This window comes from Vombatus ursinus, unplaced genomic scaffold (genome assembly GCF_900497805.2).
Source record: "Vombatus ursinus unplaced genomic scaffold, bare-nosed wombat genome assembly UNPS02014822.1, whole genome shotgun sequence".
NCBI classification, from domain to species: Eukaryota; Metazoa; Chordata; class Mammalia; order Diprotodontia; family Vombatidae; genus Vombatus; species Vombatus ursinus.
The window spans coordinates 16636427-16650502 of NW_020954600.1; the positions used below are offsets into that span (position 1 = coordinate 16636427).

The window sequence follows — 14076 nt, forward strand, 5'->3', positions numbered from 1 at the left end:
CACGGACTTCCACACAGTCATAAAGCATTAGAACTGAATAGATCTAGTTATGATCAACTCCTCCTACTTCCCTCCATCTTCTTTTATAGGTGAGAAAATGGAGTTAAAGTACATTGCAGGAGGTCGTTCCACTTGTAGGAGAGCCAAGACTAGAAAGCAAATCTCTTCATTATTAGTGAAAACACAGGAACATTTTGCCCTGGCACCAGGAGATGCCACCGAGGCCCTTGATTGTATTGTCTCTCTTCTCTCATGAGTGCCCTGAGAAGTTCAAGGGCATGTCCTGAGAATAGAAATAAGACCATGGAGATGAGAGCATTGGAAGTCACAACACCAACAAGATGGAGGAAAGGCACGTTCTCCAGTCCTCACCAGCTCTCAAAAACACCGTCAAAGAGGAGTTTTGTACAAAAGGTAAAGGAGTTGCATCCGTCTCCATGGGCCAAGACAATGAGAAGCATGACAAGGTTACAGCCTTATGAGTTAAAAGCAGAAAATATTTAACCCTAACTGGTTTACTAAGCACCTTCCCCTACCAGTTCCTATATGAGCTATTGACTTGTGGTCTGAGATCACCCCACACTCCCTTGCTGCTGCTGCTGCAGTCTTTGCCAGCATACTCAGCCCTGCCCTCAACATCCCATCATTTGACAGCGACAAGCAGAAGACTCACTTTCAAAGCCTGTTCTGCTTGGAATAGCAGCATATTGTGCCTTGGGAAGGGCACCAGTATATCCTTGGGGTTTCACCAGGGCTGAAGGAATGGGGACCTGCATCCAGCTGGGCCTACTCCTGTCCCTAAGAAGGACATAGGCCAATGAAAAGTGCATTTCTCAATGTGGGAGGAGGCTGAGACTTCTTTGAGCTTCAGCACCCAGGGACTGCCCTGAAAGGGGAGTAAGTCAGAAAAGCAGCAATAAGGAATATAAGGAAGAAAGACTAAAACTATCAAGATATCTTAAGGAAGAACCCTCAGTTTTAAAAAATGGAGCACAAGCAAATAAATCCATAGGGTAGATATTAAAGCATAATACAGAAGACTCTGTGAATTTCCAAGAGAGCATAAATCCACAGAAAATGTTCCCAAAATCAGAACCTTGAAAGAAGCTAAAAAGGAAACAAATGGCAGAATTTGTGGCTTACACAGGAGAAATAATTAGCTTAATAGAGAAACTTGACTCCACAGTAGCAAGATTTGCTAAGAATAAACAACTGATTGGGAATATAAATCTAATAAAGTGAAGGACAATACAGGAGAAGTAAAAAAAAAAAAAAAAACCAGCAGCACCATAATGCAAGAAATAATACAAGAAAACTGTCCAGAACTTCAGAATATAGAAAAAGTGCCAATCAAAAGAATCTATAGATTGCTCCCAGAAATCATAGGTTTACACCTGGAAGGAATCTTAGCAGTCTTATAGTCAGGCCTTGTCATTTTATTTATGAGGACACTGGGAGACCTAAGAGGTTAAGTAATATGCCCAAAGTCACACAAAGTATCAGAGTCAGGATTCGACCCCAGTCCATCTATTTCAGCCCATTTTCTCATTTAATAGATGAAAATACTGAGGCCTAAAGTGACTTATCAAAGGTGTTGCTCATGAGAACAAACTCCAAACCTGAAAAAAAGTTTTAGAAAGAATTTATTAGGTTGTTTGGTAGAGGAGAGAGAACCAGAAGAGAGATGTGGTTCCCTCTCCCCAAGTTCTGGAAAATTTAAATTATATAGGATTTTGACAAAGGTCACACACAAATCACATGTACTTCAAGCAATTTCACAGAGAGGGCAACTTGAAAGCAAGGTAGATTGAGATGAGTATGAGTAAATGTAACTATTCAGTAAAAATTGGGTGAGGTCAAAATGCAAGGGGACCTAAAGCAGAAGCATGGGTGGACCCAAAATAATAATGCTTTCAGTGGATCTAGGACCTGGGGGATCCCAAAATATTTTGTAGCCATCTTTACATTCCTAAAGAGTTACTGGGGTCAGGTGACATTCTGGGTGCAGATCACATAAAGCTGGATTTAAACAGTGTAATAATTTTCCCAAACAATATAACAAATAATTTTTCCCACAAAGGTCACATAATACTGGATTTGAACCTGGGTCCTCTGGTTCCCAATCCAGTGCTTATTCCACTCCACCAAAACACCTTATTTTCTCCATCTCTTTTAACAGGTGTACTGAAGCCCTACACTTACCTTCTGTAGTCCTGAGGCTGTTCACTGGAAGAGGGATGGGAATCTTCTACTTAAAAGACCTGGAAAGAGATGAACTGGTAAAGAAAAGAATTTGGAAAAGAAAACATTCAGAAACCCACATGCCTTAAAATTAAGACATCTTTGCCCTATTGCTTTTTATGTCAAACCAGGGTTGTAATATAATCCCACCACAATGTTACTGTGACTGAGGGGACAAATCTCCAACTAGTAGGGATCAGCCAACCTCTTACAAAATAAAGGACCATCTCAACTGGTTTTCAATGAAATGTCGTGTTTTCCATTCAATGGTAAATACACGTCATTAACACTATTTCTATCAGGGGTGGCCAATATTCTCAAGTTAATGGTATGGTTTCTTGAGTAGCTGGAAGAGCCCCTCCTTTCCCTGTCTGCTTAAATGATCCCTGAAATTCCTTCAATATACATATAGACTAGAGCCTTTAACTAGACAGTTAGAGATGAAACTTTAAATGCAAATGGTCCTGGGAAAGGCAAAAAATTTACTTCAATTCCCATTAAAGTAAAAATGGCTAATATCTCATGCAGAAGAGCCATCACACCAGTCTAGGACCTCACCACTCCTTGCTTTGACTTTTACAATAACCTACTAACTGGTCTCCTAGGTTCCAGTCTCTCCCCTTCCAGTGCACCTACCACACAGTTATCAAAATAATATTTCTAATATACGGGTCTTAGTTCTACAAAAAAATCTCCCCTGCCTCCCTGTTCCTTAAAAGTAAACTATACTCTCCTTTGCCTGGTGTTTCAAGCCCTCTACAGTCTTGACTCCAATCTCCTGTTGACTCCAAGCCTTTTCTCATGGTACTCCCCTACAACTCTGTGTTATAGCCAAACTAGGCACTTGATCATACCCCAATTTTGTCATGTACTCTACCTCTCTGTGCATTCTTACTGGACATCACACTGTCCTTTCTCATGTCTGGAATATATTCTCTCCTCATGTCTGTTTGTCAACATCCTTTGGGTCATCAAGGCCCAACTCAGGTGGCATCTCCTTCATGTCATCTCCTGGCTGACAGTAAGCCTTAGACTTTCTGAGGGCATTTGCCTGGATCTCTCCTTTACTTCTCTGTCATTCTAGGCTTATGGAACTACAGCATCACAGAATTCACAGATAGAAAGGACCTCTTTTAGCCTGAGCCCTCCTCAAATGTAGGTCCCCAAAGCTACACTTAGAGTCAAAGGCACACATTGGGTCAGCATCCATTCTTATGAATTCTAGATGCTGCTTCTTTTTTTAAAGACCTAATAAGAAAGCATATTGATCCAAGCAAAAGTCATTAAATTAAAATAGAACAGCAGGGTAAATGACAAGGAATCCTCCTTCCCCAGTACACATGGTAACAAACTTTCCCGTGAATTTTCTTGTTTGAGAAGGAACACTTTTAGTGAATGCACATGGCCTTGGGACACTTGTGGGAAATACATATCTTGCTGCACCCACAAAGCTTCTGGTATCATGTCCTGAACTGTCTTTCCCACTGTGCTGCCATTCTTCCATTTCTTCCCTTATTTGCAGCTGTGCTTAAGTCTTCTTCCCACACAGCAATAGCCAGCTATCTTGTGAGAAAGCCCACAGCCCAAATCTGTTTCACCACTTATGAGTTATCTTCAACCAGCCAAACAGCCCTTAGGTGGGCAAGTCTTCCTTTTCAATTTTTTTTTATGTTTTCCTTAATGATTTCTCATTTAAGCTTCCTAGCTATTTGAGGAAAGTTGACAAAATTCCTTTCAACTCTCATCATGCCTGTGGCAACTAGCCTTGGACATGTAGATCACTTAAGAGCAGTTCTTAATCGTTTCTGGGTATGTAATGGTCTTCTTTGGCAGTCTAGTGAAACCTAGGGAACCCTTTTCAGAATAATGTTTTAAGTGCATAAAATAAAATACACAGGATTACCAAGGAAACCAATTATATTTAAATAAAGATGTAATTTTTCCCATGCAAGTTCACCTGAAAAGACCTCCTGAAATCTATCCACTGACCCCTGTCCTTATACCCCAGGTTAATAACCCCTGTTTTAGAGTCTCACTCTGTCAATACTAGAGGAGTGAGCTGAAACTGAAGACCTTTGTCCAGTATTCCAGACAACTCTGGGGTCAGTAAGCCAGCCTTCCTAACTGGAAATCTCTCCTTCCTCCTTCCTTCAGGTCTCTAAAATCTGGCCTTCTACAAGAAGCCTTTCCCAATCCCCTTTAATTTTAATGCCTTCCTTCTGAGATTACCCCCAATATATCCTGTATGTATCTTGTTTGTGCATAATTCTTTGCATATTTTTGGACTGTGAGCTCCTTGAGGGTAGGGGCTGTTCCTGCCTTTCTTTGTATCCCTAGCACTTAGTACAGTGTCTGGCACATAAGAGGCATTGAATAAATGCTAGTTGATTGACTGACTGATTTATTGACCCAGTCTAATGTTTTGTCTATCTGGGAGAAATTTGTTTTAAAAGAATAAAACCAAAAGAGACTGTTGGTTGAACAACCAGAAAGGGTATTTTAATTAAAATCTGCAGTGAAAAGAAACTGAGCCACAGAATTCCAACCATGGACTTTGAGGCAGTTTGGCCTAGTGAAGAGAGTATTGTATTTAGAGTCAGTGGACCTGAGTTCGAACACTAATTCTAAAACTATGTGACGAAGTCATTTGACCTCTCTAGGTTTCTGTTTTTCCTCACCTACAAATTGAGGGGATTGGGCTAGATGAAAGCTAAGATCCCTCCAACTCTAAATCCTATGATTATGATGCCTGAAAACTCAGCTTTGTTCAATAGTATCTGCACTGTGGTTCTTTTGCCTTTTTCTTCAGGGTTATTAGGTGTAGTGCTACTTTAATTCTGGAGCTATATAAGTGTATATAAGAATGGATGTATGATGATATTAAAACACATAGATTCTAATATAATTTTATACTAAATGTTTGTCCTAATATAGAAGAGATTGAAATGTTTTTACTATGTTCTTATTTAAAAAGACTGAGTTACAACAAAAGCTCTCTTATCAACTAGAAATCAGTCTTTTTTACTCTTTTAATTCAATCCAATAAGCATTTATTAAGTGCCTGCTATGTGCCAGACACTACTAATAAGCACATTCTTCTTTTAACATAAGCATATTCCATATAATAACCCAGAGGGACCAACTGAGATGAAACAGACTAAACTGTAACTCTGGGAAAAGAGAAGGCTGAAAGAAAGGATAGCACTGGTATTCAAGGTGGATGGAATGATGATAACTGATGGTAAAAAGAAGACAAATCTACTTAACTTCTATTTGGCTGGTTTTCTCTGCTAAGGAGAATGAACTTTGCACTAAAACAGATACAGCAAAGATGGGACCTGTTTCCCAAAATAAGCAGGGAGATTGATGATGATGATGATGATGTACCTCATTGCCCTTGGTGATCTAGAGTCATGTCAGACTGAACTTACGTTCCCTTTTGTTACCAGCCTGGTAGATTAGGATAATGCTGTAATACAGTTTCCCTTTGTTGTTGTTCAGTCGTTGTCAGTCATGTCTGATTCTTTGACCCCATTTGGGGTTTTCTTGGCACAGATACTGGAGTGGTTTGTCATTTCCTTCTCCAGCTCATTTTACAGATGAGGAAAATGAAACAAACAGGGTTAAGTGACTTGCCCAGGGTCACACAGCTTATAAGTTTCTGAAGCTAGAATTGAAATCAGGTTTTCCTGACTTCTGGCCCATCATTTAACTTAGACCCAGCCCTCAGAGGGGCAGCTAAGTGGCTCAGTGGATAGAGGGCTGAGCCTAAAGTCAGAAAAAACTCATCTTCGTGAGTTTAAATCTGGCCTCAGACACTTAGTAGATGCATGACCCTGGGTGAGTCACTTAACTCTGCTTGCTTCAGTTTCTTCATCTACATTATGACCTGGAGAAGGAAATGGGAAACCATATCCAGTGTCAAGAAAGCCGCAGGTGGGGTCAGGGAGAGTTGGGCATGAGTGAACAGCAGAAACCTTTCAGAGGGAGAAAATGAAGCCCAGAGTCTAGAGATTTGTCCAGTGAATTCCATTCTCTCGATCCTGGCTTGATACCCTTTCCATATCTCGTTCATCCCGCAGAGTCCATGGACCACATTTTGAGGTCCTCTGATTTCACCCATCACCTCTTTAAGTTTTCTCATCTATAAAATGGGAAGGTTTGACGACATAATCTCTAATGTGTCTTCCTACTTTAAAACCCTTTGTCGCTATAATCTCATGCATTCCCAGTACTCTACCATGCCTCCTGATGGAGACCAATTCATTGTTTCTTTTACAGGGATATGTGTCCTATGAAGAATAGCGGAACAACCCGAAAGTGACCATCACTGAACAGGAAAAAAGGCAACTCCTCCTCAATCATTTCTCCTCAGAAGAATCCAGACCTTTTGAGCCATGTACAAGACAGAGAGTAAGCAGAAGAGTCAACTCATTCAATGCACAAAAGACATTCATAATGCAGGCAAAGTTGGCCTCCAGCAGCTTTTTAGGCCTTATTTATAGTAAATGGGTTTGTAATTTTATTTTCTGTTCAGTTACTTAGTGGGAATAGCATGCCCACCAACATTCTGATTTCAACTCCTTATGCTTTTCAGAATGTTCTATAGGCTTGGCAAGTTATAAGGGCTTTTGATTGATTCTTTATGCCCATGTGTCTGGGTTGGGAGGATTATGGCCCTTCTGCTGTAAGTATGGGGTTGCAGAGAGTGATATTGGAAAGTTTCCATATCTAATACAAGGAAACCCATCGGAATACTCAGAATTGGAAATAGTGAATCACATACTTAATCGGAGAATAAAGACAGGTGTAGCTGTAACACTCGCCTCTTAGGTTTGCTTAAAGGCAAGGTGGCCACCTCAAGTGATTTTTTTTAAAAGCTACTTTGCTATTGTTTTAAATAAAACATTAAAGAAACATCCCCCAAACAAACACGAACGGTTCTCTGTATATGCCAAGATAATTCCTTTCTTCTGTGTGGTAAATCCTTAGGTATGAGGATCCTTTTTTATCATACATTCCCCACTTCTTTTTCCAAAATCATGACTAACCCATTGCCACCATTAGCCACCAAATCCCTTCACTCTTCTTTCTGCTCAGCTCTGATTTTAGGATCCTGTGGGGCTATTATGCCTGGAGCCAGGATGGTTGTGAGTAAACCTCATATTTGGGTAGAAGAAGAATCACTTAAAGAGTCAAAGGAAAGGCAGGAGAAAGAAAATGCCTCCAAAGCTGAAGATGCTTCTCAGGAAATTCTGTAAGTACCCAGTGTGGTCAAAGGACCTCAACCAGTTCAGCTTGGGTGTTGAGGGAGGGAGGTAATTTTGCTCATTCCATTTAGTTTGTTTTCTAAGAAGAGGTCTTTAAAACACTCTAAGTGTATTATATATTTAACGTCAGATGAAATTATGGAATTGTTCAAAATCTGACTAGTTTGGATAATGAAACTGGACATTGGCTTTTTAAAAAGTCCAATAAGATTTATCTATGTATTAGGAGTACTCCTTTTAGGAATTCATGGAATCATAGCACTGGAAAGAACTTGAGAAATTATGAAATCCAGCTCTTTCTTTCAATAGATGAGAAGATGGAGTTTCATTGAGGTGAAGTGACTGGCTTAAAGGCACATTTATTAAATGAAAGCTCTAGACCTCTAGACTAAGGTCTTTGACTCTCAAGTCCCATGTGCTTTCCTCTACACCACAGTTCATTTCTTTTTCTTTCCCTCCAGTGTTCACTTATGACAACTGTCTTGATAATTGGGGTTTTGTTTTTGGGTGTGTGTGTGTGTGTGTGTGTGTGTGTGTGTGTGTGTGCTTGGTCTTAACTCCAAAGTGGGCTTGACTATGTAGTTCTTGGACAAATAAATCTCACTGAGCTAACATAACAGGTCATTTATCATCTTAGGAACAAGGAAGTTCCATTTATATTTTGTTGGTCCCAAACTCAAAGGGGCCAGTTTTTTACCACAGCCCAAAAGGAAGTCAGACTTCCATGAGAACTTAAATGCCACATTGTGTCTGGCCAATGTTTTATGCAATCTGAAAATTTGCCTTACATCAAAGAAAGCATGTTTGTTTGTTTTTTAATTTTTGGGGGGGGCAGTTGGGGTTAAGTGACTTGCCCAGGGTCACACAGCTAGTAAGTGTCAAGTGTTTGCTCTGAGGCCGTAATTGAACTCAGGTCCTCCTGACTCTAGCATCGGTGTTCTATCCCCTGCACCGCCTAGCTGCCCCCCTGTTTGTTTGTTTTTTGAGAGAGTATGTCAGTTGCCTAATCCTCTGGTTAAAAGTGGACAGTGAACATCCCTCACTTCCCTTTCATATGCCATTTAACTTCATTTTTACTTAAAGGACATATTCCCTTTCAAATTCCGAGTTATCTTTCACTTTAAAAAGAAAAAATAATATTGAAAAGAAAGGCTCAAGGAGGTGGAGGAGCTTGGTCCTACAATCACTGTGTTTTAGATTTGGAGGAGATTATGGAGATTATGTACCTTCCACTTGGTGGAATCCCATCTACAGTGTTGCAGAAGGTGTTTATCTAGTCTCTGCTCAAACACATCCAGAGATATGGAGTTTACTGTCCCCACAAGGTGGCCAATTCCATTGTTAGACAGCTCTTATCATGCTCTAGAGCTGCTTTGAGGACAATGCCTTTAATTCTGCCTCAGGAGACCCTCCACCTGCCAGCCCTGGTCTTGCCCTTTATTGCTACACAGTATAAGTGTAGCCCTATTTTCCAAAGATGACCCTTCATAGAGTTAAAGACAGATGTGATACCTCCCCATGTCTTCTCTTTGTCACATTGAACACATAGTTACTTCAGCCTCTTCATGCATTAAAACCATAGACTTACGAGAGCCACCTAACTCCAACTCCCTCATTTTAGAGATCAGATTTTAGGTCTCCTTCCTCCTACTCTAGGGTGATTTCATACAACATTGCCTTATTTCTTCTCTGACCTATTGGTAGCATTTAGTATTGTTGAATACCTCTACCTTCTGTTCTTCCCTTCTCTTCTCTTGGATTTGAAGAACTCATTTGATTCTCCTCTTCTTGAACTCCTGTTTTCTTCACAGGCTTTGTATCCTCTTGTATCCTCTTTGTATCCTTTTAAGTGAGTGTTACCAAAGGCTCTGTCTTCGATCCTCTTTCCTTCTCCTCATGGCAATTGTATTCACTTTTAATCAAGTTGCCTCTAATAAAGTGATTCTCAGACTTATCAGTGCTTAGCCTACTGCCTGCCACACGATAAGAAATGCTTGTTGACTTACTGATATAACCATCACCATCCTTGACCTCTCTCACCAGCTCTAGACCCACATCTATAACTGCCCATAGGATAGTTTTCTCTGAAAGCGTAATTGGCCTTTCAAATGTGTATTGTCCCAAACCCAACATATTCTTTCCTTACAAAACCTTTACTTCCTTATGATTTTGCGGTTTCCTTCACTGCTCCTACCATTCACCTTGTCACCCAAGTACAAATCCTTATTGTTTTATCCTCTTTTTCCAGCTTTTGCTATCTAGTTACTAAGTCCTGTTGCTTGTATCTCTAAAAATATCTCTTGCAACTAACTGTCTTTCCTCCTTTTCCACTACTGCCATCTATCTGGACTAATTCAATAACCTGCTAATAGTACTTTAGCCTCCACTCTCTCTCCCTATTCTCCCTGCTCAGAGCTGGCCTTCACACAGCTATCAGATTTCTCATCCTTATGCATAGATACAGTCTCTAATTTCAGTTTCAATTTAGTTTTCAATAAATTTCAATTAAACCTGGAATTCAAGATCTTCCCCAGTTTGGTCAAACTTTTCAGCTTTATTTAATGTGCTTCTGCTTCCCAGACTCGATAATCATCCCAAACTGGACTAACCTCAAATCCTCCCTTCTTCTCCACTTCTCTTTTACTGCCAAGAGTACCTCCATCCTGCCAGACCCTCAGACTCACAACCTCAGTGTCATCTTTGACTCTTCACTCACGATCATCCCCAAATCCCAACTGTTCTTGAGTTTTATCATTTCTATCTTTGCAACATCTTGCATATACATCTCCTTCTCTTGAACAATACAGATACCAATTGGTGCAAACCGTATTTATCACCTTTCTCCTAGACTACTACAATCACTAGTGGTTAGTATCCCGGCCTCGAAGTCTTTTTCCATTCCATTCACCTCTACCTGCCAAAATGGTGTAACTAAAATGTGGGTCTCACCATCATTCTCCCACCGTTCCAACGCAGTAAACTCAAGTAGCTCCCTATTAATTTCATGATAAAATATAAAATCCTCTCTTGGTTTTTTGAAGCCCTTCACAACCTGGCCCTTTCCTGCTTTTCCGGTCTTTTCCTATTTTACTCTCATCTTTTCATACTTTATTCCAATTCTTCTCAAATCTAGCAACACTGGCCTTTTGGCTATTCCTCACACAGGACGCTGCATCTTCCACCTCCATTCCTTTTTAACTGGCTATCCTCCGTGCCTAGAATGCTCTCACTCCTCATTTCCATCTCTAATTTCTCTGGCTTCTTTCAAGAATCGGCTCACATCTCATTTTCTGCGGGAAGCCTTTTTGCCTCTTCAATCCCCTTCATCTCCTCCATTGTTGTTGTTCAGTCATTTTTCAGTTATGTCTAACTCTTTGTGGCCCCATTTGGCGTTTTCTTGGCAAAGATAAGTGGTTTGCCATTTCCTTTTCCAGCTCATTTTACAGATGAGGAAACTGAGGCAAATAAGGTTAAATGCCTTGTTCAGGGTCACACAGCTAGTAAGTATCTGAGGCTAGATTTGAACTCGTGAAGATGAGTCTTCCAGATTCTAGGCCTGGCACTCTATCTATTATACAACTGAGTTGCCACCCATACCCTACATTAGTGCCTTCTTTCTGAGATTACTTCCCATTTATCCTATATACACAAAATGTACACACACAGTATATGCATATGTACACACATATATGTGTCTATATTATATGTATACAGTTATTTGCATATTGTCATTAGAGTATGAGTTTCTTGAAGGCAGAGATAATTTTTGCCTTTCTTTGTCCTCCCAATGCTTAGCACAGTGCCTGTCACATAGTAAGCACTTAATAAATGCTCATCAACATAATAATAATAGTAACAACAACAACTACTACCATTTGTGTAGAGCTTTTAGGTCTGCAAAGTTCTTTATAAATGTTAACTTTCACACCCTACACACCCTGCAGTTTCCAATTTATATATCTTTGTTCACAGTTCCTATGGACTGGAACTCCACCTTACCTCTCTGAATGAATTCTTACTCATCATTTAAATGTTCTCTTCTTTTCACATCCTCCTTTGTCTCTTATCAGACCCTATTTATACTTTGCACCAATCTCAGTGCTTTCCACGGTTTTTGTTGTTTTGATTTTGGTTTAGTTTGTAGTTATTTATGCATGTAACATTTTTCCCTACTAGATTTTAATATCCTTGAGAAAACTTACCTTTCTTTGTATCTCTACCAAAACCCGGTCCAATGTTCTGAACATAGCAAGCGCTTAAATGTTTCTTGAAATTGAATTTGTTGAACAGGACGCTAATGTAAGATTTCCTCAGGATTTAGAGATTCTTGCCTAGAGATTTTTAACACCACAAAAAAATGGATGGATTAGAATGTGATCATTGGTGAGAGCAGAAATTAAGACCCGAAGACATTTCTTGTCTTCCTTTGGGCCCTGGGGCTCTGTGGCCAATAGAAATAGGCATAACATGGAGCCAAGAAGAGTAGGACTCACTGTGGGGCCAGGATTCTCAAACAGTAAACATCTATTAAGTACCTACTGTTTATTAGTATAAATTATTGTAACATTATAAATGATATTATTAAGTACCCCAGTCACTGTGCTAAGCACACACTCTCCATCTCCATTTCACCAGAACTGAGACTTGCAGAATGAACTTTATCACTTCGTTAGTGACATAGATCAGAGTCAAGATAGGTTTCAAAGGACAGCTTAGAACTGACTCTCTTTTTGTCTTCACTGCCCATCAGGCACCAGTCTAGCACACTGCCTTATTAGACACAAATTAAACCTCCAGGATCTCCAGGAGAAGCTTGTCAAGCCCTTGCTTAATAAATTGAATTAAGAATAAAAACGCTCGGTTTCTATTTTCCTAGTTATGAAAATACAACGTACTCCCTACATGGTCATAGAAATGTGCCGGGTCTGGGGTGGGGGAAGCAAAGCTGCACTTTCTTTAGAGTCCATTAGGTGGCACTATTGCTTTCTTTAAGGCAGAAGGGACCTGCTCCTGCTGAAGCTTACAATAGCCATCAGTCAGTAAAGAAGCAATTGTCCCATGCTCTGTGTGTTACACACGGAATAGGCTAAGTCAGCTCTGCTGATGCAGGCCACCAGTGTAGGCCTAGATGAGTCGTCTGGTATCACTTGATTCTGCAACAATCAAAGACACTTTTAGGCATTCTTGGGATCTAAGGCAAAGAGGAAACGTAGAGTTCATCTCTTCCTCTTCCTGCAGAAGAGGATCCTGAGTCCCGAAGAAGTCCAGCGATTTGCTCAAGGCCATTCAGATCATAGGCCTCAGAGCTAGGATTTCAAAGAACAGGACCATTTCAGAATCGCAGACTCAAAGTAAATCCATGCCCCAGTCCCCAAAGGATCCCCACTCCCCAACAAGTAACCATCCCTCCTCCACTCAAGGAATTCACATTGCACGTTGTGAGCTCCTTGAGAGCAGGGGCTATCTTTTATCTTTCATTGATTGCATCCCCCACCTCTGAGAAAAGTGCCTGACACCCAGTAGGTGCTTAATAAATGCTTGTTGACTTGCCATTCCAAAGCTGCCCATTTTACTTATTCAAATCCAACTTATCTGACTCTAAATCTGGCTCTCTTTTCCATGCCTCCCTGGTGTTTCCCAACTACTCATAACTTCTCCCAGAAACCTTGTCTATCAGGCACATGTAGCTTGGAGTTATTTAGATATATTTGTCACTTTTCAGGCCCCTTTCCCCTTCCACTATTAGTGCCTTCCCTGTGAGATTACTTTCCATTACACTCTATTTACTTTATATATACATAGTTTGCATGCTGTCTCCCTCATTAGGTTGTGAGCTGAGAGAAAGGACTGTTTTTATTGTGGTGGTTAAATTATTTCCGTTGTGTCTGACTCATTGTGACCCAATTTGGGGATTTTCTCTGTGAAGATACTGGAGTGGTTTGCCATTTCCTTCTCCAGTTCATTTTATAGATGAGGAACTGAGGCAAACAGGATGAAGTGACTTGTCCAGGGTCACACAGCTGTTAAGTGCTTGAGGCTTGCTGACTGGCCCACTCCCTACCTTGCCTTCATTACCCACATCTCTGATTCTAGATTATAATCCCATTGAAGGCAGAGCCTTTGCCTTGATGGCTTTCACTCCCAAGCAGGATACAAATTGATCTGTTACTTTTGCCTCCACTCTTGGGCTAAGTTTGTTTTCTTCAAGTCAGTCAGCAGCCAGGATACTGGTTTTCCTCTCCCTTGATATTTCAAACAGAGGAAGGCTTCTTCCTCTCCAAGGCCTTAAACGTTGTGTGCTTAGATGATTCGATGTATGAGCATCAGTGCCAGAAAAGAAGTCCAACAAAAGAAGATTCCTCATTTTCTTCCTATGGACAATGTTGAATATTCTCCAGGAATATGGGGATGATTATAAGGAGCTAATAGATTTCAAATCTCACTAAGGAACATGGCCTAATGGAAAGGGCACTGAATTTGAAGTCAGAAACTTGGGTCCATCTCACAACTCTATTCACTTCCTATGTGTCCTTAAGCAAGTTATTAAACCTCTGTCAGTCTCAGT

At 40.4% G+C, this 14076-nt stretch overlaps 1 protein-coding gene across 1 annotated transcript in view; it reads left to right on the top strand.

The window, feature by feature from the left end:
* The first annotated feature begins 6638 nt into the window (after positions 1-6638).
* Positions 6639-14076, top strand: part of DCDC1 (doublecortin domain containing 1) — a 108472-nt gene continuing 101034 nt past the window's right edge. Inside the window, exons 1-2 of the mRNA XM_027837756.1 lie at positions 6639-6654; positions 7342-7498. Coding sequence (XP_027693557.1) covers positions 6639-6654; positions 7342-7498 — 173 coding nt within the window. The remainder of the gene's footprint in view (positions 6655-7341; positions 7499-14076) is intronic.